This window comes from Parus major, unplaced genomic scaffold (genome assembly GCF_001522545.3).
Source record: "Parus major isolate Abel unplaced genomic scaffold, Parus_major1.1 Scaffold189, whole genome shotgun sequence".
NCBI classification, from domain to species: Eukaryota; Metazoa; Chordata; class Aves; order Passeriformes; family Paridae; genus Parus; species Parus major.
The window spans coordinates 217,999-245,501 of NW_015379262.1; the positions used below are offsets into that span (position 1 = coordinate 217,999).

At 43.2% G+C, this 27,503-nt stretch overlaps 1 protein-coding gene across 3 annotated transcripts in view; it reads left to right on the forward strand.

Annotated features, from left to right (window-relative positions):
- Nucleotides 1–26,911, forward strand: part of KCNIP1 (potassium voltage-gated channel interacting protein 1) — a 155,513-nt gene extending 128,602 nt beyond the window's left edge. For 2 of the 3 annotated variants that reach the window (XM_015615617.3, XM_015615615.1), the window contains exons 2-8: nucleotides 7,851–7,975; nucleotides 14,598–14,667; nucleotides 16,134–16,204; nucleotides 17,828–17,935; nucleotides 18,863–18,967; nucleotides 19,511–19,573; nucleotides 21,776–26,257. In XM_015615617.3, coding sequence (XP_015471103.1) covers nucleotides 7,851–7,975; nucleotides 14,598–14,667; nucleotides 16,134–16,204; nucleotides 17,828–17,935; nucleotides 18,863–18,967; nucleotides 19,511–19,573; nucleotides 21,776–21,823 — 590 coding nt within the window. In that variant the 3' untranslated portion in view covers nucleotides 21,824–26,257. Of the gene's footprint in view, nucleotides 1–7,850; nucleotides 7,976–14,597; nucleotides 14,668–16,133; nucleotides 16,205–17,827; nucleotides 17,936–18,862; nucleotides 18,968–19,510; nucleotides 19,574–21,775; nucleotides 26,258–26,639 lie in introns of those variants that run through there. The other variant, XM_033511435.1, reaches the window with a different exon arrangement.
- The last annotated feature ends 592 nt before the right edge of the window (nucleotides 26,912–27,503 follow it).

Genomic DNA, 27,503 nt, shown 5'->3' on the forward strand with positions numbered 1-27,503 from the left:
GAGCAATAGGGAAAGAGCCAAAGGGCTCCTCTGTGCACAATTAAGCTCTGGGACGAGCTTACCCACGATGGCACATTCATCTCAATCTGTTCCTTGTGCCTCTTGCTCTTTGGTAGATTTCCTCTGTGGATTGCATTAGAGCTGCTACATGACTTTCTTAAAACAGAATGGAACAATCAGACGTATGAAATCTAATATTCAAATGTTTTTGTGGTGTCTTTAAAATCAACTGACTGGTAAAAGAGATCAGTGCACATGTGTGCAACATTTGCTCTAATGACTCTTTTCCAAATCTTGCTTGTATTGCCAGCCATTTCCCAGTACTCATGGGTGTTCTGTCTCCTCATCCTGGCTTAACATCTGTGCTGCTAAATGAAAGTAATCAGAGTCAGCATGAAAATTTAATAAGCTGCGTTCTGGCATTGGTCATGTTCCTAATTGTGTATTTGTTTTCCGCCTGCAGAAGTCCTCAGACATTGTCAGGCAGAACAGCTCCAGTGTTTGCAAGCACTGGTGTTTATCAGTCTCAAATCAATCTCTGTTGGTGGTATTTCAAAAACAGACCAGATCTCTGAATTTGCCAATGCTTTTAGAGGACTGATAAAAGCCAGACCCCAGCCTGGGAAGATCTAAACCTCATGGCCTTCCTCTCCTAGTCAGTGAATTACTGAGTTTCAGAAGCAGAAAGATCCTTAGACAGATTAGCGGAACCTAAATCTTCTAACCCCGAGCATGGTAAACTTTTAAATAATTAACTATTTTGGCATCACTGCAACTCATCAAGTGTGTAGCTGGTTGCATTTACATCCTAGTGGAGTGTTTGACAGTGGTTGTCCCTATTGGCCTTCAAGGAGAAGCAGAATAAGGACACAGAAAAATGGAAGGAAGTTTTGTACTTGTCCCAAATAACCTTTTGCGACAGGAACAAAGTTGTAAAGTTCCCAACACTGGGAACCTTACAACCCTAAACTGGCCCCCAGAGCTGGGCCAAGTTTAGGAAATTGTTAAGGTATTGTCTGTTTCCTGAAAATCTCCTGTCTTGTCAGCTGGGCTATCAGCTCTCTGCATGTTTGCTTTGGTGCCTGGCTGGAGCTGCTGGTGGTTTGGCTCCTGCATGGGAGCTCAGTGAGGTCCCAGCTTTCACCCCTGTGCTGGTGCTACCACTGAAACACCCCAAACCATGTGCCACTCATTTGCTTCCTCCCTCCCCCTTCAGTGGGATGGAGAGGAGAATTGATGGGACAGAAAGGTAGAGATCATGGGTTGAGGTAACAACACTTCACTAGAAAGAGCAATGAGATAAGAAAACAAACGGTAACAACAATGGTCCTGGTAGTAGAGTGTACAGGAGAGGTGAGCAATTCACTCTCCTCAGACCACTCATCCCCTTTCTGAGGTAATAACCTCAGGGTCCAGGTGTGCCCCTTGGACAGCAGGGTCCTGGCTGCTGCAAAAGTTAGCCCTTTCCTAGCCAGGACCAGGACACCAGGGGAAGCTGAAGGATGAAGGATGGGGCAGGATTTGTGGCCAAGGCAGTTGGCTGAAACAGCTGCTCTTAGGAGCATCAACACAAGCCAGGTATGGCCCTGGGGAAAGGGTAAAGGAATTCCTTGTTGGGAATGAACTGTTGGGGATCTTGAAACAACTTTCTGCCTGCACACTGATTGTTACTAATGCCAAAGCATATGGTGTATTGGATGGGGTTTTCTATTTTTTTTTTTTTGATAGCCAGCAGAAGCTGATACTTATTTGGATGAAAAGTTTCAGCAAGTGAATGCTCTCACCCTGGGCAGTGGTATGTGTAAAAACCAGTACCTGATTTATGGCTGCATGTGTTCAAAATACTCTGTGGGAGAAAAATCTGAGTGAGTGCAGGTACCAAAGCAGCTCCTGAGTCAGGGAGAAGTATGTAGTCTGTACTTAAAGGAACATCAGTGTCAGCAGGGTGTTTCGGGCACTGTCCTTTTATCTTCATGTCCTGAAGCCTCCCTTCTGATTCACTTGTTGGCAAACTAAAAACTGGGACGTGAATGTTTTTATGAAGAAGACATCCAGGCGCTATTGGCTGCCCAAGACCAGGATCCATTTGACTGCCCAAAGTGAGGGTGCTGCCCATCTAAGCACATCTGCAGAACGCAGCCCATGCCTGGTGGCTGGCCCTGAGCTGTCCTCTGCCTGTCCCCATGTGCTGGGCAAGTGGCACGTGTCAACAGAGAGCTCACTCATAGCACATTTCAGGACATGGCCTCTTACTGAAACACCTGCATCTGTATGGGAACAATGCTTTCTGAGCAGTTTCTTCTGTGCAAATAGACCTTAATTGGTACTGTGTTCTGCGTAATTATGCTTCACATTTTGGAGCAATCTGTTCAACTTGAACAGTTCTGTGATGTGGGAGAAGTGATCTTCTGAGAAGTACTGGCTCATTTGGGTGGGATCTGCAGAGTGCTCATTTATAGTGGTGTTTCTCTCCTCAGTTCTGCCTGGACCAAACCAATTTGTTCTTTTTCTAGTCTTTGCACAGGTGAAATGCCATAATTCAGTGGTCCACCTGTTAGAAGAGGAAAATGGCTTCCACATTCACATTGTCAGTCTTGCTTTATATTTCTATGGCAAGTTCTGTTTTATACACTATTACTTCTGAAAGGAAGGAACCTGCGTTTTCCACCTGGGAAAGCCAGTCTAAAGCCAGGCAGTTGCTCCTGTCCACATAACCTTTGTGTGCACTGGAAGGACACTTTGCAGTCTCCTCCTCTGGGAATGGTGACAACACAAACAGTTCTGATGACAGGTGAACTTCATACAGGGTCTGCAGAAACATCTGAATTCAAATTTGACGTTGCATATTTCATGTTCAAATCATTGTACCTGATCTTAGCTGTGTACCAGAAAGACATCTGGGAGGTACCTCAAAATTCCAGTGCCTCCATTTTTTTGGAGAATAATGTTGTATTTACATCAATGTGTGCGACTGTGAAATTAATTAAAGGAGAGGACAGTATTTATACATCGTGAATAGATCATTGTAAGGATTAGATAGAAAGATTTAAAAAAATCTATTTTTTAGTAATTCTATTTTCTACTATTAGCTATTTTTATCTTGGAATTTTATATGCTGTTGGGTTTTCAGGTATCTTCTCTTAGCAAGTGGTGGTGTTGCAGGTTCACACAGGCAGAACAATCCTGCTAAGCTTGGCTACTTGTGAAATTAATTTGATGTTGTTGGTTTAGTGGTGAAACTCACAGAATATTCTGAGTTGGAAGAAACTCACAAGGGTCATCAAATCCAACTCAAAATAGACCTGAAAAAGTCAAAAAGTTGTATCAGAAAAAAGGGAGTGGATAAGGAGACACCACTCTCCTTTTTGGATTATTTCCTGGAGATAGTCCATTTTGGAAACTGATCTCCCAGCCAGGCAGTGCAATATTAAGAATTATTTTTAATGATAATAATGGGTGTTCAACTTTGTGTTTAATGTTTGATACATCATTAGGTACCTCTGTGCCATTTTCCAACTGCTATTTGCCTGAGCAGATTTTCCTTACCCCTTTTTTGGGATCACAGCTGGGTCTGAGCTGCCACTTGTGTCCCTGCTTGGCTCCTGGGCTGTGCCAAGAGCAGTGCCTGGGGGGCTGGGAATGTGCTGCCAGGCAGCAAGAGGCTCAAAGCCCCAGGGACACCCTAAACCCAGCTCCTGCCCTAATGAGCACTTATGCACTCAAGTCCTGGCTTATTTCTCTTCATGAAATTTCCAAATATTTGCAGTTGATCTCCCACAGGCAAGACCTACTTCCTGTGAGACCTGCCCAAGAGCACATTTTGTCTGGAGATTAATTTCAAGTATACCATGGGTAAACTAGAGTTATTTTTTCTTCAGGTCCTTGCTCCTAAAATATAACTTCTTTTTTTTTTTTTTTTAATAAAAGCAAGATGCAGCCTAATAATTCTTGCATGTAATTTAATCCCCTTCAGCTGTATTTGTAAAATTACCCATTCCATCTAACGCCTGCTAGTTTTACAATTAACACTGGGCACATTAGCTGCACTTCATGCCTTGACTTTTTTCCTTAACAAAAAGTGAATTTATTATAAGCAACTTGCTTTCAAAGTCCTCCCATGAACCATGGAGACTGGTGGTCTGCATTTTCACCTGGCAGCCTTTGGATGGAGGGGACAGGGTTATTTGCATCTTTATTAAAATCATCATTTACACCCTCTAAACTGTTCGAGGCGCTGGGTTGTCCCTGGCCAGCCCTAGCACTGTATGAGGCTTCATTATTGCTCATTTGGCAGGCACGGGGGCTGGAGATGCTGCAGGCTGGCACCTGAGGAGGGTGTTTGGTGTTGTTTGATGCTTGTTTCCCCAGCGCATGGCCCACCAAACCCAGCCCTATGCAAGGGCTGTGGGGCTGCTGCCAGCCCCAGCGAGGATGGGCAGGCTCAGAATGGTGGCTGCTCAATCCCAGAGCCAAGGCAGAGGCTGGGGAACTGCAAGGAATTGTTTTATGGTGCACAAATAGGCTTTGGGTTGGCAGGAGGTGCCCTTGCCCCTGGCAGGGGCTTGGGACTGGATGACCTTTGAGGGCCCTTCTAATTCAAATGCTGTGTGAAGGTCAGAGCTGTTAGCAGGCACTCTGAGTATGGAACTTCCCAAACTGTAGAGATAACAAAAGGTAAAATTGGAACAAGTATGAAAGGATGAATGAAGCAAGACTCATTAAGTAACTTCTAAAGTGTATTCTGTTAAAACATCAATTTGCCTTAAAGAAAATTCTCTCTCTGCTCTTGAGCAGGGAGTAGTGAAATGGAGTCTCTTTCATTAGCAACAATCTGAAATGTGCATGTACGTGCAAACGTGTCAGGATTATTTTTCTTTGTAAAGTGAAGTCACTGTTTGGTTTTCATTATAAAAGGAAATGTGCATATCCTATGGGCTAAGCAAATAGAGATGCTATTTTGCACAAAAATACAAACCTAAGTGATTATTTTAACCTGGGCCTACACTGGAGTAAGATTACCACAGGTGAGTCTACCAGACACAGACCTCATACCCTGCTATTAAAGCAGCCACAAAAGTATGAGCAGAAATAAATCCAAACTCAGGAAATGCTACATCCCATTTTTCCATTTTTAAACACATTGTAAAGAAAATAACTGAGAGAATGCTCTGTACTGGCTAAAGTCTTCAGCCTAGGACACAACTCACTGCAGCCACCTGGTGTGTAAGGGATTCATCCCAGGATGATTTTAACAAGTGATGGAAATAAAACCAGAACAAATTACCATTTTTCAGTACCTGTAAGCAGAAGAAGCCTTCTGCATTAGTTACTGCTTCCACCTGACTAGTGAGCACAGATAACTCAACAACAACAATAAAAAAACTTTGCTAAGGTTCAAGCTCTTCAAGCTGTCACTGAGCAACTGGATGGTGCCCAGCCCCTGGATGTGTGTCTCCATCAGCAGGGCAGGGGTGTCCTGATAGCTCAAGGGGACGAGGGTGCTGAAAGCACCAGGCAGGTCCAGGTGAGCTGGGGAGGTGACCACACTCACCCCTCACACTGGCTGCAGTCAGTCCCAAGGTCTGTTCATGCATCTGTGAATTGAAGAAGAAAATTAACTTTAAACCAGCAGCAAGGTCGTTTCCTACACTCAAATCTCTCAGGAGCAAGCTGTAAACAAGGCAAAACAGAGGAAGAATGTGGTACTAGATAAAATATCATAACATCATTCCTATCAAAAGTTTAAATTTGCACATGTTTACATATATGCACCTCTGGTTGCACTCACCACCCTACACTGAGCTTCAGTTTAATAAAACTGTAGTGGTTATAAATGCAAGAGTTCATATTTCATACAGTGACACCTTTGAAGAGCTGGAGGGACTGAGCCAGCATGAAAATGTAAATAAAAGGAAATACAATGCCTATGATAAATAGCGAGGGCAGAGGAGGAAGCACCAGTCTCCTGGGTTTGCCATTGAGGTTTCTGTGGTTAATTTATAGGGTATCAGGGAATGAAAGAGGTTGAAAAGAGCTGACTTGAGAGCAAGCACTGAAAGGAAGCAAATAACAAAAAAACCCAAATCTTTGTGGAGAGTGAGGACTATTGAGATGGATTCTCTCTCCTTTTTTCAACCACTCATCTCTTGTTCCTATTTCTCATCCCCATTTCTCATCTGTATTTTAAAGAAGTTCTTCCCCATGCTTTTCTTTCTTTACAGCTTCTGCATTCCTTCGTTTTGTGCCATTAATTCTCTTGCAAAGAAAATGGCTTTTCCCCCTTATTTCACATTATTTTTTCACCCATTACACATTACTTGTAGCAAACATTCTTTTTTATCTCCTTTCTTCTAAGAGGAGCTATAATTTCTAGATTCTTCATCTTCCCTTTGTGTGGGGAAGGTGTGTCCTTCTGGCTGCTTTTGGCCCCTTGCCAGTCTTCAGACCCTTTTTCTGCACCTCAAACAGCTGATACTCTGTTCCTGTCCCCTGCTGTTACCACCTCTCACCTTTATTCCCCTGCTGTGCAAGGGACCTTCAGAGCAGGACTGAGGAAAACACTTTATCTGTTCAAGGCCTACAAATGCTCATTGTGATGATGCAGATATGGTGGATTAAGAGGATGGCTGAATTCACCAATTTTGAACCAATTTCTTAACACTGACAAAATGAACCTATGTTAATTGTTATTAGCACTTACTGACATGTGCCCTCCCTTAATAATGTTCAACCTAATATGTGTATATTTATGTGTATATATCTGTGTAGAATTAATTAGCTTATGAAATTACACCTTTGGGCTGGTCTGTTCTTCCACTGAGCCAGTCTGCTCTGAATTCATGTCTTTCCTCTATTCAGAATGACTCTATTCCTTGCAAATTTTTATTTAAATTGTTGGCTTACAGCAGAAATTACTATGTTATGCTAGAGCCGTATAACCTAAAATGTTTTTACAAGGCATGAATTGTGCAGTTTTGACAATAAGGGCAGTGTTTGTTTCTATGCCAAACAACTTTTGGATGTGGGTTGGATTTTAATGTCAGCTGAAGGCTGAATCTGGTCCTTGACATTTAGAGAATCTCAAACTGATAGATATTAAGTATCTATGTATTTGGGCGTTGCATACACTTCTGGGGGATGGCAGGGGAAAACATGCATCAAATATGAAGCGAGGTTATGGTAATTCAGGATGTCATAGTATTTTTCTTCCATGTAGAAGAACACTCTCCTGAATAAAATGCATGGAAGTGTTTTTCATTTTTTATCTCTTCCCCCCAGAAGTCCTCGTAAATTCAGGCTGAATTCATTCCAGATTCTGCAACTGTGGACAAAATTTGAATTTCTCCTAGGACCAAAGTGACCTTCAATATCAAAATGCCAGAACAAGCATTTTGGTTAGCACACAGAGGAGTTTCCCTCACTGTTTACCCTCAGTATAAGGTTGTTGTCTGATATGCCTGAACATGTCTGCTCTCTCAGGTATATTTGCACAGATTCCTCTAAGGCCAGTCCTTTGGAAGTTCCATTCCTCCATGCTGTTTCAATATTTAGGTATGAAATGTCTGTGGGTGCCTTTTGGAGCAATGTGTCTGCTGCTGCCCTGCTGCTCTCAACACCATTTTGGCTCTGTGACTGGGAAGCTAATTGGCAGCCCAGGAAGAAATGTGAGCTATTGCTTTACTCCTGTGGCTTTTATTTTGCTTTCAAGAGGTTGGAAACCGTTACACAGATCAGTTCTGTTGGTGGTTTCTTTTTGATCTTTTGCTCTTGAAATCTAGTCTGTCCTATCCATCATGTTAAAAGAGCAAAGGTAACAACCAAAATAAATATTTTCCTGTCTTCTCTTTCAGATAAAATTGAAGACGAATTAGAAATGACGACAGTGTGCCATAGACCCGAGGGACTGGAACAGCTTGAAGCACAAACCAATTTCACTAAAAGAGAACTTCAAGTTCTTTACAGAGGATTTAAAAATGTAAGAACAGTAGCACAGTGAACAGAGTCTAATATGTGTGTCCCCACCAGCCTCAACTGCTCAGCTTGATTTTGTATTATTGCCCTGCTAAGAATTAGTAGTTTTTTATTAGATCTCCCTTACCACAGCAAAATGAGCACAATCTGCCTCTCCATCTAATATTTATGACACTGCAATCTGCCTAAAACTGGATTTGAATGAATATTCAGCACCTAATGGTGTCATTAAACTTGTTCCCCAAATGTCAGCAAGCACACTTCAACTTCCTTAGCTGTGCCAGTACTTGAAGATAACCTGAAAATGTTTTTGTGGCTACTTATTTAAGCCTTGTCGTCTCCTCATCTTCAAAAAGAAGTGGTACTGGTCACTTGCGATTAGCTGCCCAGGATGGAGGTTTCATCCCTTCTCTTGTTTCACAAATCTTGCTCTTGTAGCAGGATCTTTGTAGAGCACTTCAGCACTTGAAGGTCCTGCATAAATAGAGAATAAGGCTGGAGTGGCAGGAGCCAAAACGAAATCAAAAGCTGGATGTGTTGTGAAATCAAAAGCTAAGTGTGTTAAGACTGAGGAGACCAGAGAGAGGCTGCAGATTTCTGGGCAAGCAGGCAGCAGTGCCAGCTGGCATGACTGGGTGTGTAGAGCAGCTCCATGCCCAGCCTTGTGAGCCATGGCTCCAGCCAGGCTCCATGGGAGCCCTGAGTCTGCAGCCCCCGAGTCTCTGCTGCTGCCTCTTAGGGAATCCTCACAATCAGCAGAAATGGATGGAAAATGTTGAGGCTGCATGGAGCAGATGCGTTATGGACCTTGAAGAATGAGTACTCATTACATGTTTGCCTGAGGGTCAGGATTTAGTCACCCAAGTGATTTGTGCCAGCTGATGTTTTAATAATGATTAACAGGTCAGAATCAAGCTGGCTCAATAAGCACAGAATGATTTTTATATTCTCTTGCAGGACAGCTCCAGCATTCAGAGACCATAACAGCAAAATGCTGACCTTTCTCAGTCAAGTCTGTTGGGTAAAATCTTGTCAAGAGAAAGCTGAGCTACCTTAAATACAGGCAGTTCTGAGGAACCTGCAGGACTTTAAGAAAAACCTTTTTTTTTTGACAGATTTTTGAAATTTGATCAAATCACATTTCCAGTGTATATTATACTTTTCTAAGAGTCTGGTGATTTCACCCTTTATTTCACTGCTCACCTAAGTGGGTCAAAACACAGCTCAGCTTCTCTGTATTTGTTTGGTGCGCGTGGCATATTTGTGCAGCCATTGCTGCATGCAGGAGGTCACTTCACGTGTGAAGTTGCCTAACTGAACACTGATATCTCTTCATGCTTTTGCCAGCCAGAAGGAAATCACAAGGCTTTTGAGACAGAGCTTGGCAGGTTAACGCCCTGATATGACAAGACTGCCTACAGAGGGAGGTTAAACCCTGTTTTGCTAAGATCTCTACAGTGCCTTCTAGATGGCCGTCGCGGGGGAAGCCTGTGTGGGAGAGCTCTGCTCTGTGCTGGGGGGATTTGCAGCTGCAGGTGCAAACCAGTGAGGCAGACCTAGAGCACTCAGCACACAGGACATTTACCCCCTGCCCTTCCCAATTCTGCTGGCACTTTGCAGTACAGAGGCATTACCTCCCTTGGCAATAGAGGCAGACAAGGGCATTTAACATCTGACCTAAACCTAGGACATTACTGAAGGTCTTGGTATTAATTGGCATTGATGGCAAGGTCTTCTTTATATCTGGGTATTAGGACAAAGCAGGCAGTTTTTATCCAGCTGATCTGCACACAATATGCACAAAGTGTTGTATCTGAGGTTTAAATTGACATGAAAGTGCAGCTTTAATGCTGGTAGCCTGGTTTCAATGGGATGAGTAATTATGCACAGGAGGCAAACTGGCTCATCTGTTACCACATTTGCTATTGTACCAAAACGTCTGTTCCTTGGGATGATGTTACAGTGCCATCTGGAGATTCAAAATCCCTGTGGAAACACAGTTATTTTCCTCCCTGCTTGTACTTACTGCTTCCTCTCAGTGATTATTGCACAGGTCCTGTTTATTCACAAGGCAACACCTGGATAATCGCAAGTTCTGGCTGCAGAGGATTTGGTGTGCAGGAGCAGGGATGGTGTTCATCCAAAGGCAGCTCAGCACAGCCTGGGCTGGCCTCTGGACTAGTGCTTGACCAGCGTCCTTAACTCTCAATACCTTTAAATTTGTTCTTTCTTTGTCTCTGAATTCTGTTCACCCACTCCCCTCCAAATCATCTCAGGCTTTACCCCAGGTGTCACTAGTCTGCTCTGGTGGTTTTGCCCCAGGCTGATGGAGGCTGCCAATAAATTCGTCTCCAGAAAAGCTGAGCATGCTAACCAGGTCTGTGGTATTGCTGCCTGGCCGAATGTCTCCTCTCTTCGCCTTCAGCTTCCTTTTCCAGTTGCGAGAGGGTGCCACCCTCCAGTATCTCTTGTTTCCAGGACCATCAGTTCATTTTTACCTTAGCAGTTGCCTCTGCCAGCTTGATTCTGCATGATGTGAGTGGTCTCCTTTGCACCTCTGCCAGCTGCGGTCATACTGCAGCCAGACTAATGTGGGGTGCTTGGTCACATCTCTTTGGCTGGGATTCTACAAAAGCAGCATTACAGGCAAACCCAACAGAGCCTCTGGTGGGTCTTGCTTTGGTACAGCTCAACAAAAGAAAATGTGATACCTTCTGTCTCCAAAACCACCAGAACTATTTCAGCTAAACAGCAATATTGGCACAGGAGCAGAATGGCCATGAATAAGCAAAGGCTGGAATTAGAAGAAAGTTTCTGCCCCTCTGAGGAGTAAAGTTTGATAAGCAGTTATGGAATAGCAGGAAGGAGAGCAAGGAAGTATTTTTATTATTAAAATTGGTAAATTGATGTCTAATGAAGTGACCAACAATACAGAGCTTTGAGCTTGGTAATTCAGGATCTTCCACTTAGGCTATGTTTCTAATGGCTTGCCTTCTTTGTAATGGAGTACATGAATTTGAAAGAACTGGGGGTTTTGTGAGATTTTTTTGCTCTGTTTTGGGGGGTGGGTGGGATTGGTGTGTTGTTAGGGGAAATGCTTTTTATCTGCAAGAGATAATTTCTTAATACTAAGTCAGGAAACAGCCCAAATAACAGGGGCTGCTGGATACATCCTTACCTTGCTTTAGTGTGAGTATCTTAGCAAATCTGTAACAGAGGGTAGTATGAGATGTAATTGTACCAAAGCAGGATTGTGGAGATTAAAGTAAGCAGTACAAGCAAGGGAGAAATGTTCTGATACTTTAATAATCCCCAAAACATCTCCAAAGTGGGAGAACATAGAGCAACAAACTACATGGGATGTGTAAGTGCTTAGAGATGCAAGTCTGGATTGTGGGTTTGTCTGTGGTGAGCTCACTTACCACCTCTAATTTAGCAAAATGTGACCCCTGGGTACTTGTCCTCATGTTCTGACCAGGGGAACTGAGGAGGGTCTGACAGGCAGGCCATGCTCAGCTCCCCTGTGTTCTCTGTGTTGCATATCTCTGGAAGTAATCAGTGAAGTTTATTTCTGATTCCAGCAGAGGAAAAATGCAACTGCTGCTTTATTTTCCTCATGGTTTTGTGGGCTGGTGTGTTTGGTTTTTATGTGGATTCAGCTCCTTTGTGGTTTAGTGATTTAAAAGAAGAGGGTAAGTTCAGGGCTTGATAGCCCTGGGAAAATGAGGGGTTTGTTCTGTGTTTGATGACAATACAAAAGACCGTGTTCACTGTTTGGCATTTTTAAAGAATTTATAGATTAATGAAATGAGAGATGTTAACCTAAAACCCTACTATTAAAGGAAAGCCTAATGCATACTACAGTGAAGGACTGTGTTTTTCTTACTGACAAGTTTTTTCTTGAATGAGTGAACATTTATTAACTTCAGTGGAATTTAAACTGACATGAAGCTCACCTGCTCTGTTTCACCAGACAGATTTCTTTCGAGTCAGCAGAATTAAGTAGTACTATAGCACTAAAGAGGCCTCTTGAGCATTATTTGGCTTCTATAAAACAAAAATTGCGATCAATTAACTGCAAATGAATTGGTCGTAGCATATGTGTCTGAAAGCAATCCAGTTACAGAGAACTAAATGGCTGATCAATGTCAGCACTGCCTCTCTCCAGCACTCCTAGAGCTGTGATACAAACTTTTATTTAGCTTCCAGATGGAGCATCAGAAGCAATAAAGTTCATGTGGAAATTCAAAAAATTAAGCAGGCCTAATGGCTAAAACTGCCAGGATAGCCCAGTGAGAGAGCACAGGCAGAAGCAGCCGTGTGCCCATCTCTGGTAATAGACAGAGGGAAGGGACCTCAGGGACTCTGCAGCTGTGGGAAACATAGAGAAAAGAATGATTCCTCATCTACAAACCATCTTTCAGTGGGTGAAGTGGTGGTTCATAGAGAACCTACCAGCTGTGGTATCAGGAGGAGAGAAGGAAATAAATCTCAGTGTAGCACTGTGCTGGAAAGGATGTGCCAGTTCTGTTAGCATTCAGGAACACGTAATCATGGGATGATTATATGAAGGTGCTTTATTAAGAGCTCTGGGGGTCAGGGGTACACATACCCAAATCTGAACCAGCTTGGTTTTGAGTTGAACATGTTTTTATACTCTATCATTATATAACTTACAAATTAATTATTAAATTTACACTGTTCTATTGTATGCATTGTTTTTACCCAAGCATGGATTTCTTGTGATCCCCCCCAAACCCCTAACATAGTTTCTCATGATTCTTTACACAGTAATTATATCTAATCCCATCTAACAATTGTATCATTTATCATACACTGACTACACAGGTGCAGTTTCACATGATCTTAGCAAGCGCAAGGCCTAACATTTCCCAGGGCCTACTTTTAACATTTTTCCCAGGGCTTGCCAAGCCTAACTTTCTTTCTAATTCCCCAAATTTTCTATGATTTTAAAATCTTTTTCTATCAGTTGTGCCAGGCTCGCTTTTCAAAAGAATAACCGTTTGGTGAAATACTCTGCAAGGGGCCCTGTGTGATCTTGTAGCAACAGCACTTCAGTGACCAAGGAGAACACTTTTACCCAAGAATGGCTGTACATATGATTCTGGGTCTGATCAATGATTAAAAGATACCATAAATAAATATCAGATTATTTATTTAATGTATGTTAGGTTACAAGCTTCAGGAAACATGAATGTTTAGGAAATATTTAGGAGAATCTCATATGGTAGCTGTTAGCTTCTATTTAATTATATTCCTTTGGTGATTTCTGCTTTACAGATGAAAAAGTAGCCACTTTTCTCATGATAAGGAAAGCAGCCAATGGATATTTTGAAGAGCTTTGGAACAGTTTGAGAACACCCATCTAACTAGGAACCTTGCAACCCACAAAATCACAAGCAGCACACAGAAAAATGGTCAGATTGACTGTTTGCTCACTCTGTCTAGACAGCAGTTCAGGACTGTCAGGCAAGGTAGTAGGAGTCAGGTTCTGAGAATGCAAAGCTGGTGGTTCCTTGTGCAAAGGGTTATGTTTAGGTCCCAGCTGAAGGACTTGTGTTAAGGTGAGGCAAGCATCACAGCATGACACAGAGAGGGATGCATGGGGTGAGTATAGTGCCAGGAGCAGAGGGACTTTCTTGATCCCAAGTCTGCCCTTCAGCTCAGTTTAAGCATCCAGCCAGGATAAATGTGCCAGATCTGTGAGTTTTGTGAGAGAATCAGCCTGCTCAGATAATCCATCTCCAGCACATCCTACCAGCAGGGACAGTGCTCTTGCTCCCTCCTCCCTCCCTGATGAGCGCTTGGGGAGTTAAACAGCTGAGTGGGGTCAGTGCTGCAGCAGGACGCAGACCCCATTGACCAGTGGCTAACAGTGTGGAAGGAAGATGACTTCTCTGTGTCTGTAATTCTGTGCTCTGTGGAAAAGGTTGAATGCTGCAGTTATTTTATTGGTTTGCTCTGGTTTAGTTTTTAAATTGGTTGATAGGTGAATTTGAAGAATAGTGCCATCAACTGGGAAGTGTTTTCTGTAACTGAAAGTACCACATGGTTTGATAGCAGTGCCCAAGGCCCTGTAACGTATATTATAGCATCACTGAGCTGGTGGGGGTGTGTTTATTATTGGGGTTCATTGATAAGGACCTACCAGTGTGCTATGGACTGTTCACCTCTGTGGATCTGGTGTCAGGCTTCTGGCTACAGACTGCAGCTGAGGATTAATGGGTTCATATCTGTGAAGGCATTAGGGAGGTGTTAACTGGCATGAACATTATTTGTAATTATTAGATGAAAGCTTCATATGACAGAAGGCATGAGCTGCCTTTCTAGGTCATTCTATAAAACAGCAATGAAGCTGCTGAAAACACAGTTAGAAATGTTAATAATGGTGAACCAGCTTTGTGAGATGCTGAAGATGAAACTACAGTCTGAATTACTGTAATTTCTCCAGCTGCACAACCTGTGCATGCAGAGCACTGTGAGAATAGAAAGGTGTTTTGTTTCATTGCTCTCTTCAGGCTTGTAGAGTTTTGCAAATGAACCTTTACAAACCTGTGCTTTTCTTGATTCTTTATCTCTTTTTTTTTTCTTGTGTTTTCCAACAGGAATGTCCTAGTGGGGTTGTTAATGAAGAAACATTCAAACAGATCTATGCACAGTTTTTTCCTCATGGAGGTAAGTGGAGTGCTTTGTTCAGGCTCTTGAAGCCCTAACGTTGCCTACTGCCAGCCGGCTGCAGAACTGCTGCAGATCATCTCTGTGAGAAGTGGGAGTTGAGCTGAAGCTTTGAGGGGTTTTAGACAGAAACACAAACATCAAGGTAATAAACTTCTAAGCCCTTTGAACAGTTATTTAACATAGGAAAACCTCAATAAAGATTGCCCTCAATGTCTTTATTCCCTAGGTCCAAAATAAAAACTGGGGTAGCTGCTTTGCTGCGTTCTGACTGTGTTGGCAGAAAGTAGAATTGCTTCCCTCGGTGTGTCTTTGCTTCCCTGCTGTTGGACTGCTGGGCATGTAGTGTGTAGCACAGGAGGGTTCCAGACTTCTTTTTGGCCTGAAAATTAATCAAAACCTCCTTAAAATTCTTAAAGCAGTTTTTAGTTGATAAATAAACTCCTGGCTACCTGAAATGATGTTTATGGTGTTTATGTGGCTAAGACAGGGCCATGTCATGAATGGGCATATTAAGGTATTGTATTAAATCTGTCAAATAATACATTCTTGTCTTTTAGGAACATCAAGAATCTATATATTCTAGATGGATATGTCCTGCGGGGATACTGTTCTCAAATTGAAAGAAATGAGTCATTTAAGTGGCTTTTTAGAAAAAAAATTAAGTATTTGAGACTTTCCAAAATACCCCACTCTTTAGTAGCTGTAGAACACACTCTTTGGGAAATGGTGACTGGCCTTTCTGCAAGGGTGTATGTGTGCATGTGCATTTACCTAAAGAAGGTCATTAACAAGTGTTTTTTCAGCTAAATGTCAAAATAAAACACATTATGCTTATGTTTGTGACCTTAAAGAAGTACACTTCATCCCATAGAAGTGACCTCAAAGAAGCATACCTATCAAAAGTTTGCATTAAATTTCAGTATGAATTTGATTATTTCCTGTCGTGATTTTCTAAACCCAGCAGTTTAGGATTCAAAAGGACAAAAATATGCCTCTAGGTGAGATTGGTCTCCAGGAGTCATGGGTGAAAATCAAGTAACTGGAGCAAGACCCTTCTGAAGCTGGGTATTCCCTGGGGGGTCTCTGCTGTGTCTCCCACAAAACAGAAAGGTAGAGAAAGGATGCTGCAGATTGCAGTTACTCTTTGGTATCTTTGCTGTGTTTCCCACCATTTGAACCAGAGACGCTCTGGGATGGTTGGGGATTTTCTGCTCATTCTTTCAGGTGCTGCCCCAAAATCCATGTAGTTTCTACTGCAATATAAGCTTTTGCATTTCAAAATGTTTCACCTGTTTTAAGGGAGGGTGCCAGGATTTTGCAAGTCCATGATAACTTTTACTGATTCATAGAATACCTGGCAATGCTTCAGGATTGAGTTATACACAGAAGGAAAATAAGTTTGTGGCTTGTTTAGAGCCACCCATGTATGATGAGCTGCTGTCACTGCCCTTTGTGCCTTTCAGATGCCAGCATGTATGCACATTACCTCTTCAACGCCTTTGACACTGCACAGAACGGCTCCGTGAAGTTTGAGGTGATCTCTTGGCATCTTCCTTCCACGCCACTTTCTCTGTTTTGTGTTTTTAACCTCTTCTGTCCATTCTTCACTGCAAAGTAGTAGGGCTTGTTGGATTAAGTGTTGCAAGTTTCAGTCTAAAGTCAGTCGGTATTTTCAAATCTGGTTCACTTTCGTATATGCAGATGCAGTTCTATGTCAGTAAAGAAAGACCTAGATTGTGCTAGTTAAGATCAGAGGGAGAAAGTGCAGAGGTTTATGCAGTAGAGAGGCATGGCTGAGGAGAGTCCCATGTGAAATGAGATGAGGGACACAGAGAACTTGCATCTGGTACCTTCTGCAGTCATCATGCATTGCATGATGTCTTGAGCAAGCATCTCAGGTACTGGGATAACAAATGCAGCCTTTAACTAAAAGGCGTGTTGCAGTGGCTACACACAACCTCTCTTCATGCTCAGCCCATAGCTGCAGGTGTGCAGCAAAGGGATATATTAAATCATAGACTTCTAGAGGATGAACTTCACAGTTTTGAAGATGATAGAACTCCTGGAAAACTACATAACACAGGCAGTCCTGACTTTGCTGTCAAATGGTCAAAACCTCTGGTAATTTCCAGATGAGACTGGGAAATGTGTTTGTTCATTAAATGTAAAATGGGGTGTGTGACAAGGGCTGCAGTGGGAGATTTACATGGGGCAGCTCCCCAGTAGCTAAAGGTGTTCAGAAACCTAAACAGACTGAGAACAGGAAAAATGCTGTTAAGAGAAACAAGCAAACAAACAAACAAACAAAAAGACCAAACCTAGAAAGTGCTGAACTTTCACTCCTGGCCGATGTGTCTCTTAACTGGTTGTCAAACATCAGAATTTTGTTCCCTTCTTTGTATTGTTCAACAAATTCCTCAGAGGCTTAGAAAAAAGGAGCAGAGGTTTCTAAGCAGTGCTGCACTGCCCCATGCAGAGCTCATGGAGGTGACTAAAGATATTAAATGAGTTATCAGGACCTGTATAAGTCTGTTAGCCTGAAGTCTGTCAGCCTGTGCTGAAAATCCCCTGTAGTTATGCTATTCTCAGTGCCTGAGCCACCGTGCAGTAAAAGTAATAAATCACAGTTTTCAGAAACAGTAACTTTACTGTAAGCAAAGAAAACCAAGTAAAATTATGTGTGCCACACTGAGTAATTAGTGGTGGGAATCACATCTGGTCAATTCTGGCAGATTTTGCCAGAGAACAAAATCTAAGGCTCCCTGTGTCAGAGGAGTTTCTGTCTCAGATAGGATTTTCTCCCTTCTTTGTCAGCACCTCAATCTGGAGGTAAAAAAGCATCAGCTTCTATTTCCATAGGCACAGTCCAACTGTGTTTAACCAGGTGGTGGCAATCTGAGTGACAGCTCCTTGCAGCAGGGAGGAGAAAGGTCACTGGAGCCTCTGGCAGTGCTCTTTGAAACCAAACATCTCAGTGAATGCTTCAGCCATTGAGCTCAGTCAGAGAGGACAAATTTTTGGAAAAGGGAGCTAGAAGAGGTTGATAAGCATATGCTCCATCCTAAAAAGAGACATTTTTTGACTGGTGTTGCATGAAGAGGGTGACATAGAAAAGGAAGTTACGAGAATTCACACTTCTCTCTCTGCCCCAAACCAGGATTTTGTGATGGCATTGTCCATTCTGCTACGGGGAACTGTTCATGAAAAGCTGAGATGGACATTTAATCTGTATGACATAAATAAGGATGGCTGTATAAACAAGGAGGTAAGTTTTTTCCTGACAAATGTGGTTGATTTTGGAAGGGAGAATTGATTAGGTTTTGTTGCAGAACACAATTAATTTTACAGGCAGCTAATGAAATGCAACTCAGAGTGGACTCAAGCATTTGTCTATGTCTAAGCAAAGTGCACAGTGATCTTATTGCATGATTTTCTTGACAAATTTTTCCTATATTATGATATCTTTAATGAATTTTTTTAGCCAGAAGCAAAATTCTGGTTACAGCTCTGAGCCACATAACCTTTGTGAAGGGGAGGGTGATGGTGGCAGTGCTTGGTGACTGAGGTTCAAGGGCTTGCTTTCTGCACAGGCAGATACTATGGGGGTCATCTGCAGCAGCACAAGCCTCCAGCACCAATCCCAAATCCTGCATTGCCATCTGTTTTTATCTTCTTATCTGGTATTGCTTGTTCCCATTATGGGAGGCCTTGGTTTTGAGCATGGTGACCCTGAATACATGTCAAATACATCTTGGTTCACTCAAACCCATTGTGCATCCCTGGAGGGTTTGCAGTTACTGCCACAGGCTGTGGAGGTAAGGGGCAATTTGTGCAAGGCGTGGGGAGGGGTCAGATTCCCAGTTCCAGCTGTGAGGGTCCCTGGACCTGGAGGAGGCCCTGGGGATTGGGTTGGTGCCACAGTGCAGGGCTGAGCACAGCCCTTGCTCCCAGAAAGGCCAGGGGAGGTGAGGGAACACTGGCAGCATGGGGTAGGGGGGACAGAGGGAAGCAATTCTCTCTATAGGATGTTTGTGTGTCTGGTACATCTGTCTCCGTACACAAGCACAGATATTCCAGGTGCTGGTTTGTCACAGGAGAAGGAGGGTGAAGAGTAGGGCAGTACAAGACAGAAATGGGCTCTCATTTCTCTTCACTTCCTTTTTGTGTTTGCGCTGGCATGCTGCCATGGCAGGAAATGATGGATATCGTAAAGGCAATTTACGATATGATGGGAAAATACACATATCCAGTGCTCAAGGAGGATGCACCAAGGCAGCATGTAGAAGTGTTTTTCCAGGTACCTGGGTTTTGATGGGTTTTTCTTAACATTTGGGCTATGCACTGATAGATTTTCCTATAAATTTGAGTTTATACCTTGTTATATATTCCAAAATGAACCCTAGCAGCCATTCAGCCTAGCACTGCAATGCCTGCTGATTTCCTGGCTCCAAAGGTTTCTGCCTGGTCTCTTAGCCTGACCCTTTGCCTTGGGGAGTGCCATGTCCAGAAAGTCTGAAGCTTCTGCATGTGTTGCATCCCTTCTGTGCTGCTTCTCTCAGCTGACTGACAGGACAGTGGGTGGGGGTCAGGCAATGAATAAATAAATGATGGAATAAGGACAGAGGTTCCCATGTGTGTCAAGAAAGCAGTTAGAGACAAACCTGAAAGTGCTACAAATCCCATAGTAAACAAGTCCTTAGCGGCTGGCCAATCCAGCACTGAGTCTGTGGGCTAAGCTTGTTAAGTGCTTAGCTTTATTCAGGTTGCATCAACTAAGATCCTGTACTGCAACAGTAGTGTTACCAATGTAAACTAATTTTTACATTATTTTATTTTGCAGAAAATGGATAAAAACAAAGATGGAGTTGTAACTCTAGATGAGTTTATTGAATCGTGTCAGGAGGTAAGGACTAAAGTACAACTGCAAGGAAAGCTCTATCTCATGTCACATCATTTGCTTCCCTTTGGATAAACACTATTTGAAACAAGATGCTTCTCAGGATCCTGAGTTTTCTTTGCTCTGTGGAAAAAAAAACCCAAGCCAAAACAGCTTCAAGATTGTGATGCGCTGTGAAGCCCGTGACACAATAGAGAGGGAGGGTCAGGTAGAATATGAGAGATGATATCTTCATGTGCAGTGCTGGGACCAGTCTTTTTATTTTCCTGAGAGGACTGCAGTGCCAGATTTTACAGGCAAGCAGACATCTGTAGAGAAAGTTCTTAACTGTCTTAGGTTGTTTTGGGTTTTTATTTTCCTTCATTTTGAGACTGCCGCTGTCTCTATGTGCTAACATTGACATGTCATTACCAGGTACCACATTGCTGGAACTCCTCAGAGTTACAGGTGTCTCAAATTCTTGCAATTATAGCATTGAGTTATAAAACCAATGTTTTCATGGTCAAACATTAAAAGCAAATCCTGTCATCATAGCAATGATTTTAATTTTTCCTCTGTTTTGGAAGTAAGCCCCCTCTTGCAAATTCCATATATGAGGTTGGCTATGATAAGTTTTTGTTGGTACTTTTCACACTGGCACAAAGAAGTATGTGCATTAACATGCAATTGGCCTAATATCTGTTGTCTTAGACCTTGGTTGTGTGAATATTTGCTCAGAGTTATCTCTAATATTTGACCAGAACAATAATGATGTATAAAGACAACCTCTGCCTTTTGGAATATTTATATTGGTGCACAGAATTGCATATTGGTCCTTCTGTGTATTTTATGTTGCCTGGAAAATTGTTTCCAGTTCTGCAGCCAGACAACTCTTCTGTTCCTGAACAAGGGGAAGGTGCTCATTGTGGAGGGCTGGGCTGGCTTCTGCTGCTTTGGTGTCAAACCAAGGAGATATCCAGTCTCATTCAGGGACTTCAGGCAGCAAAATCCTTGTTTAGCAGAAGCATAATAGACAGCTAATGTTTTTCAGTTACTTCATTCTTGGTCCCTCCTGATTGTTTGGCTTATTTTTAGCACCATCTTTATTTGATCATTTGTGTTGTATATTATTCTTCACATTCTTAACTTGTCTGTAGATGTGTGTATGATTAGTGGTCTCAGTATTGAAGCTGTTTTACTTCACCTATAACTGTGAGAGTTCTAGTTCTCTGTCCCCTTTTGGGTTTGGTTCCTCCTGTTGCCATCCTGGCCTCCCTGGGAGCTGGGCAGGCTGGTGGCACTGTCAGCTGCTGTTTCCTGGCAGGCTGGAGCAAGCCCTGCAACACCAAGATTTATTCTTCTTATCTTTATGAAAAACAACCCAAAGTGCTCACCTGTGCCATTGCAGTGACTCTGCAGGACCCTGCCAGGGATGATTGCAGGGTGATCAATCACCTGAGGGTGATTGGCTTCCTGTGCCAGGTGTTGCCTTGCACCCACTGAGTGAGCAGTGACAGGGATGATGCAGCCTCACAAAACCACTGAGGAATGCAGTCCTATAGATCTCTCAATGTGGAAAATTGTTTTCATGTTACAGGCAAACAGCTGTTCTAACTTTTGGAATAACTGAATTCCTGGGGCGGGGGTGGTGGAAACCATCATGTGTTTGAATACTAATCTGGTTCTTATCTCAAAGTAAAATTCCAATACTTCAGGAGAAATAATCCAGGATTTCCCTTGTGTCTGTCTGGAACTTTCTCGTTTGGCTCTAGGAGCCTCAGAGAGGCTGAGGTTGCACAGATTGCATGTGTTTTAGGTTTGAGCTGGAATTTCTGGCAGGAAGTGCTCCCTCAAGGCAGTTTGCTTGTCAGTTCAAGACCTACCATTCCATTTGGGCTTGTGGAGCACATTAGCCAAGAGCACATTTGCACTCCCAGGGTCAGGGACATCTGAGGCTTGGGCACAGGCACTAGCCCACTGCCCTGCCTGGCACAGCCTGAGCTGGATGTCAGGCTCAGGAGAAGACCCTGTGTTTGGTGTGCCTCAAACCAACCCAGGACTGAGGTACAAGCCAGCTGCTGTGCTGGATCAGGCCTGGGCACTGAAAGCATTCCCAGAGCAAGGCTGCTGCCTGCAGGAGCAGCTGCAGAGCTCCTTGGTGCCAAGGCAGAGTCATGAATTCTTCTTGTCCATGCTGGTTTCATGGAAATATCTTTTCCTTGCTTTCAGGATGACAATATCATGCGATCCTTACAGCTCTTTGAGAATGTCATGTAACCAGATGAGCACTGGGGGAGTCTGAGACTTCTGTGTAACAAAGATCTCCTTTCTGGGTCAAAGATTCTACAATTGAGCCATGTCCAGTGAGGATTTTGTATGGCATGTCCAACCAAATGGCAACTGAATGCAGCCGATCCCAACTTTTCTCCCCAGAAGATGCTGGTGGACCTTTGTTTCGTTTTGGAAGCATGTGAATATTTTAACAAATCCCAACAAGAGAGGACTGCAGCTTGAAGTTCAATGAGTAATACAGAGCATTGTTTTCTAGGCACAAGTCCTGCTTTTAATCTAGCAAGCTTAGTTCTCTATGGTAGCCCATGTGGATAGCTATTCAGCCATCTATTGCAAGTGACAGCTCAGTCCATGCCTCTGTTCTGCACAATGTTCTGTGGATGCCTTGCCATTAATCTGCTTTGACAAAACCCAACCTACAAGGGCAGTCTGTGAAAAAATGAACAGTCCGTGTATCTGGGACATTAAACAGACAGCCCATGTAGCCAGTATCCCCATTTCTGCAGAGATCCTGCTTATCCTCTCACATGCACTGGTACCATCATGCTGAGTTTAGTGGAGTTCTTCCTGAATACTTTATCGAGGTGATCTTCATGCCAGGGTGAGCCAGAAAGGAGCAGAACATGTTGCACATGAGTATAAAAGTACAGAATAAATCCTGTTCAGGAATGGTAAATTCCCAAGAGACCAGGCAGGTGTGTAATGGCTGGTACAGAAAGATGAGCACCTGCTCTAGTCCCAGCCTCCTGCTGAGTCCCAGGGACACCAGGTGGTGCTCCAAGGTGCTTCTCCACAGCACCACCATGTGCTCTGGTTCTATTGCTGTAGTTTGGCACACACTTCCTAGGTTTATCACTGGATGTTACAATAAGGTCTTCCCCCTTTATGGATTTATTTAAGCTTTCTTGTTTGACTTAGTGAATAAAAAAGGCGCAGCTGTGTTTCAACATGCAGACCTTGGCAGCCATAAAGTGCCCAGCACATTTGATTGGGAGATCTTGAATAGTTATTAGCCTTAGAACCAGCTGCCAGGCCCATATTTATTTTTTTTTCCTACAAGGTGATTGTACTTGTACAAGCCCCATATCTTTGCTTATGCCAAGTAAAGTATTGGTTTAGGGGTTTGGTTTTTAAATTAATGAAACAGAAAAGCTCATGTAGTGAATTTGCACCAAGGCTGGATGATTTGTCAGCTGGGAAATGTCAGATCCTTCTGTGAAGAAGCCTCCTAGAAAAGCTGACCCACCAGTGCCATTCCCCATCTCCAGGCAGATGATGGCTGAGAAGAGAAGGGAAGGAGGGAACAACCAACTTTTCCAGCTGTTCAAACCATGCAGATGGGACAGTCCCTGCTGTAGTGCTGCATCACTCCCATCCAGTAAGCATCAATTTTTATTGTATCACATAAAATATTACAGACCAAGTGTTAGCACTGAAGAAATATTTTGAGGATTATGTGTGTGGAAGGTTTCTATAATATGGAATATATAGTATGCCTCAGTTCTGTAGCCCTAATTTTATAAAAATTTCATCTACTGAAGCATTCCTAATTATAGAAGAAGGTCTGATCAGTCCTGATATAATGATAATGCTACTTCCCCAAGATGGGGTATTTTCCCCTTTTACTGTGCTCCTCCATACACTTCTGTATAGTCATAACTTTATTTCTTTAAGTTGTCCCCTTGTCATCAAAAGTGCTGTTCAAGTGAAGTTACATGTCTGCAGGAATGACACCTTCATCCATCTTGTTTATGCCTTTCATACCATTAAGTACCATTAATGAATTCTTCCCAGCAGTGATCCAGCATCTCTGGTGAAGGGCTGGGGTTTGCAGGAGGGATGCCATGCTGGGGGAGTACCTTTCTTCCAGTTGTTGGGTATTGTCATTTAGGCTGTAATAACAGGCACTTGGTAAAGACATCAGTTGTAGCTGAAATAATAATACACAGTTTACACCATTCCTTCTTGATTCTTCTTGCAATCACTTTAGCAAATGACAGAAATTAATATAACTACCAGGTTTTCCTTCCCACCAAAACTGCTTAGTCTAGTATTCTAAGCAGTTCATTCCAGCAGAGGGAGAAGTGCTCAGGACAATGGAAGTTAAGGATTTGAATCAGACTAGCACAGTGCCTTTTTCCTCTAACAGTCTTGCTTCAAGTGTGCTTATGAGATAGCACATCTAGACAGAAATGTTTGGAATGTACCCTTTTCAAAAGAAAATGTTATTAGTTGCATGATGCCATAGACCCTGAAGCTAATTTAATTTCTGGAGTTACTGTGATGCATTTGTCCCCAGATGTGTTTCCTGGTCCCACTGGCAGCAGTTCTGTGGGGGCTGCCTTTGTCACCAGGGCTGTCACTGCTTTCTCTGGAGTGTGGCTCCAACTCAGCATCAAACAACTGGTGTCACTGTCACGGTGTGCATTGCTGAAATCAGGGTCCTAGCACTGACCCTGCACTTCTGCTATCTCCTTTGCTGCTCCACTGTGCCTGCTTTTCACTGCTAGGAACAATGAGGGTGAACCAGGTAGAGAGGAAAGGCTGACAGCCACAGCGAGTCTGCCCTTAGAGCATAACGAGCTTTGATTAGGATCCCACTGGAGCCAGACCCCACACACTCCTGATGTTCAGCCTGGGTTGAGCTCTGTGCTTCACCTGAGGTAGCTAAGACAGGAAGAATTGCAAAGTGTCACCCACAGCTGTGTTTTCCCAAAGCTCAAGTTGCAGAATCTATCTGTGGCAGAGCCCTTGCCACTGCAAACCCAATTATTTCCCTGATCCCACTATTTGTCCCTGATCCCACTGTTACAGCCAGGGGCTGGGATGCACCAGTGCATAGAAGACCTCTTGGTTTTCCATCAGAAGCATCTGTCCATGGCAGGTGTGCTTCAGACAGCAGGTGAGACATCAGTGACTGTGAGAGAGCTGCTCTCTGCATGGAAATGGCTTTGCATTTGTTTTTCATGTTTTCTGTGAATGTTACTCTACTGTAAACTTGCCGAGCCTCCGCTTGCTCATAAACGGGGCTTGCAATATTTATGACAAACACTACTACAGATTTCTAAATAAAACACACTATGCTACCCCAGCCTCCCACCCTCATCAATCCTCCTCCCAGTAGGCAGAAAGCAGTTCCTGTTACAGTCAGATTCTGTCAGTGCTATCAAATGTGCACTTTTCCTCCAAGTTATGAATGTTTAAATAATGTCTGAATCAGGACTCTGACTGTTTCACTAGTTAAAAACATTAGTCTGCATCTTCATGCCAGCATTTTATAAAGAAAGCCTTTCTAACGTGAATTTTAGGTAACAATCTGTTGACAAATAGGAATGTGATAAATGATGAGAAAAAAAAGAAAAAAACTACTGCGCCTGTTCTATGGCTGTTTGTTTTCCTGTTCCTCTGAATGCAATGCAGTATTGTGAGTAATCATGAGCCAGGCTAAAAGCTTGAGACACAAATACGCTGAGGTTCAGGCATTGTGGGCAGAGACATTTCCTGACTGAAGTACGTGTTGAGAACAAACACCCTTGTGTCCGTGAGTCACCTCTAATAAGATGGTAGCAGCAGTGTGTCAAACTTTGCTTCTTCTTTATGGAAGTGCCATGAAAGACATAAAGATATGTGCAAATAATGTAAATTGCGATAACTAAAGCCATGTTAATGGATCAGCCATGTACAACTTCATTGTTACAAATGCTATTCTCTGATGGCAATTTGCATTCAATTTTGTTCAATGGTTTTAAAGATGTTGGTTTTAATAATAAAAAGAAATAGCTGTAGGAAGGTGTCCTTTCTTAAACGCCATATGTATTTTTTCTCAAGGGACACTGTCAGGTTAAAAATTTTCAATGAAACTTTTAAAAGGGGGACTCAAACATATCCATGCATGTGGGGGCTGTGAAACAGCTGTGAGCTAACACATGTCAATGGTTCATTTGCATCACTGATTCAGGGGTGCTCTTACATTTGATGTGGTGACATACACTGAACCGATGGTTTGGCCCTTGTGTAAAGTTCAGAAATGTTCTTCTACCTGCAGCACTGATAGTAGCTTAGAGGAGTGAAAACTGAAAGCTTACAGGCATTGTCTTTTCCCTTCTGCAGTTCTGTCTAACTATAAGCAGGAAAGCAGACAATTGCTTTGAAAAACAAAATGTAAACACTATGTTATCGATAAGAAAAATAACCCAAAACCTCACAGTGTCCCTTTAGCTTTGGTTTTTGATAAGCACCTATTCTGACACATGAGGAGTGCAGAAGTGACTTTGCCAGATGATATATATGTGTGTACATATATATATATGTTTGCTAAACTCCGTTTTATAGGGTATTATCTGTCTACCAGTACACCTCAGGAAAAAGAACATTCATCCATGCAGAAATATGAAAATAAAGGTGTCTATGTGAAACGTGGTCTTGGTGTCACTGCAGTGCCTGCCCAGCACCCATGCCTGCAGGGACCTCCTGCTCCCAGAGACAGCAGGGCCCTCTGAGCAATGCCAGATGGGAATTCTTGCTCCCTCCCGAGAAGATGTGCTAAGTGCCTGTTCAACATCTTTCACATCCTGGGATGTGCATGGGAGCTGCAGGAGCAGAAATTCTGTCTGATAGGGAGCTGGTGATGGACTCACCCCTGCTGCTTGGCCAGGAGAGGCTGATTCTCTACAAACTTCTCTCTAACCCTGCCTCATCAACCTCCAGGAGGTGGGAAATAATGAACTGCAGCTCTCCAGAACCTCAGTGCATGTGCTTATTTCCAGCCTGTCCCATTAAAACTCCCCTTGTTGTCTTGCAGAGGAAAAGTCTGTCTTTCTCCATCTGTTGTCCATTGCTCTCCATTGTCGTCCAATTCTGTTCTTGTAGAGGCTGGGAATTGCTGTGGGGCTCTGGCTGGAAGCTGCCAGGGCAGGAAGGTGCCCCCTGAGCACAAGGTGAGTTGTCACATTGCCTGGGACATTCTCCTGGGAGCTCACCTGCTGTCCTGTCCCTGTGCACAGCAGCCTGTGAGGAGCCAGGGGCACGGGGTGATCCGTACTCCTGGTTCAGAACAAGGGCTTCTGCAAGGGCTCACAGGGCTCCTGGTGGTGGGGAGAGGGGGATGTTTCCTTTAGAACCTGGGACACTTCCAAATTTACTTGTTGGGATTTGCACTAACAGCCAGCAGCATGAAATGGAGAAGGGGAGCAGCACCAGTGCAGTTTCCCTCGCAGGAATCTGCTCTGCTCTGCTCTGAAGTTTGGCTGCAGAAGATGGGCCTGGATGGTCACTGCCCTCAGCCAGATAACAAAGCAGGAGAATGAGACTGAACTCGCAGCTGTGAGCTTCCTTCCCTGCAGCACAGCTTTTCCCAGGACACTCCAAACCCAGCCCCAGTTCCCTCTGGCTTGGCTGATGGAGCAGGGATACACTGCCCAAGCAGTCTGTACTCGCTCTTTACATTGCAGAGAGCTCAGAAGTGAATACATTGGTGGATTGGGAAGGGCCCACTGCTTGTAATGTCCAGTCATCTCATTGTTAAAATGTCTGTGAAAAGTTAGTGCTCATCCTGGGTTTGCCTGAAGAATAATAAGTTATTGAAAAATGTTGATTTTAAAAAAATTCCAAGATTGATTTTACAATCCCAGGATTAAATTGAATTTGTTGACATTTTCACAGAAAC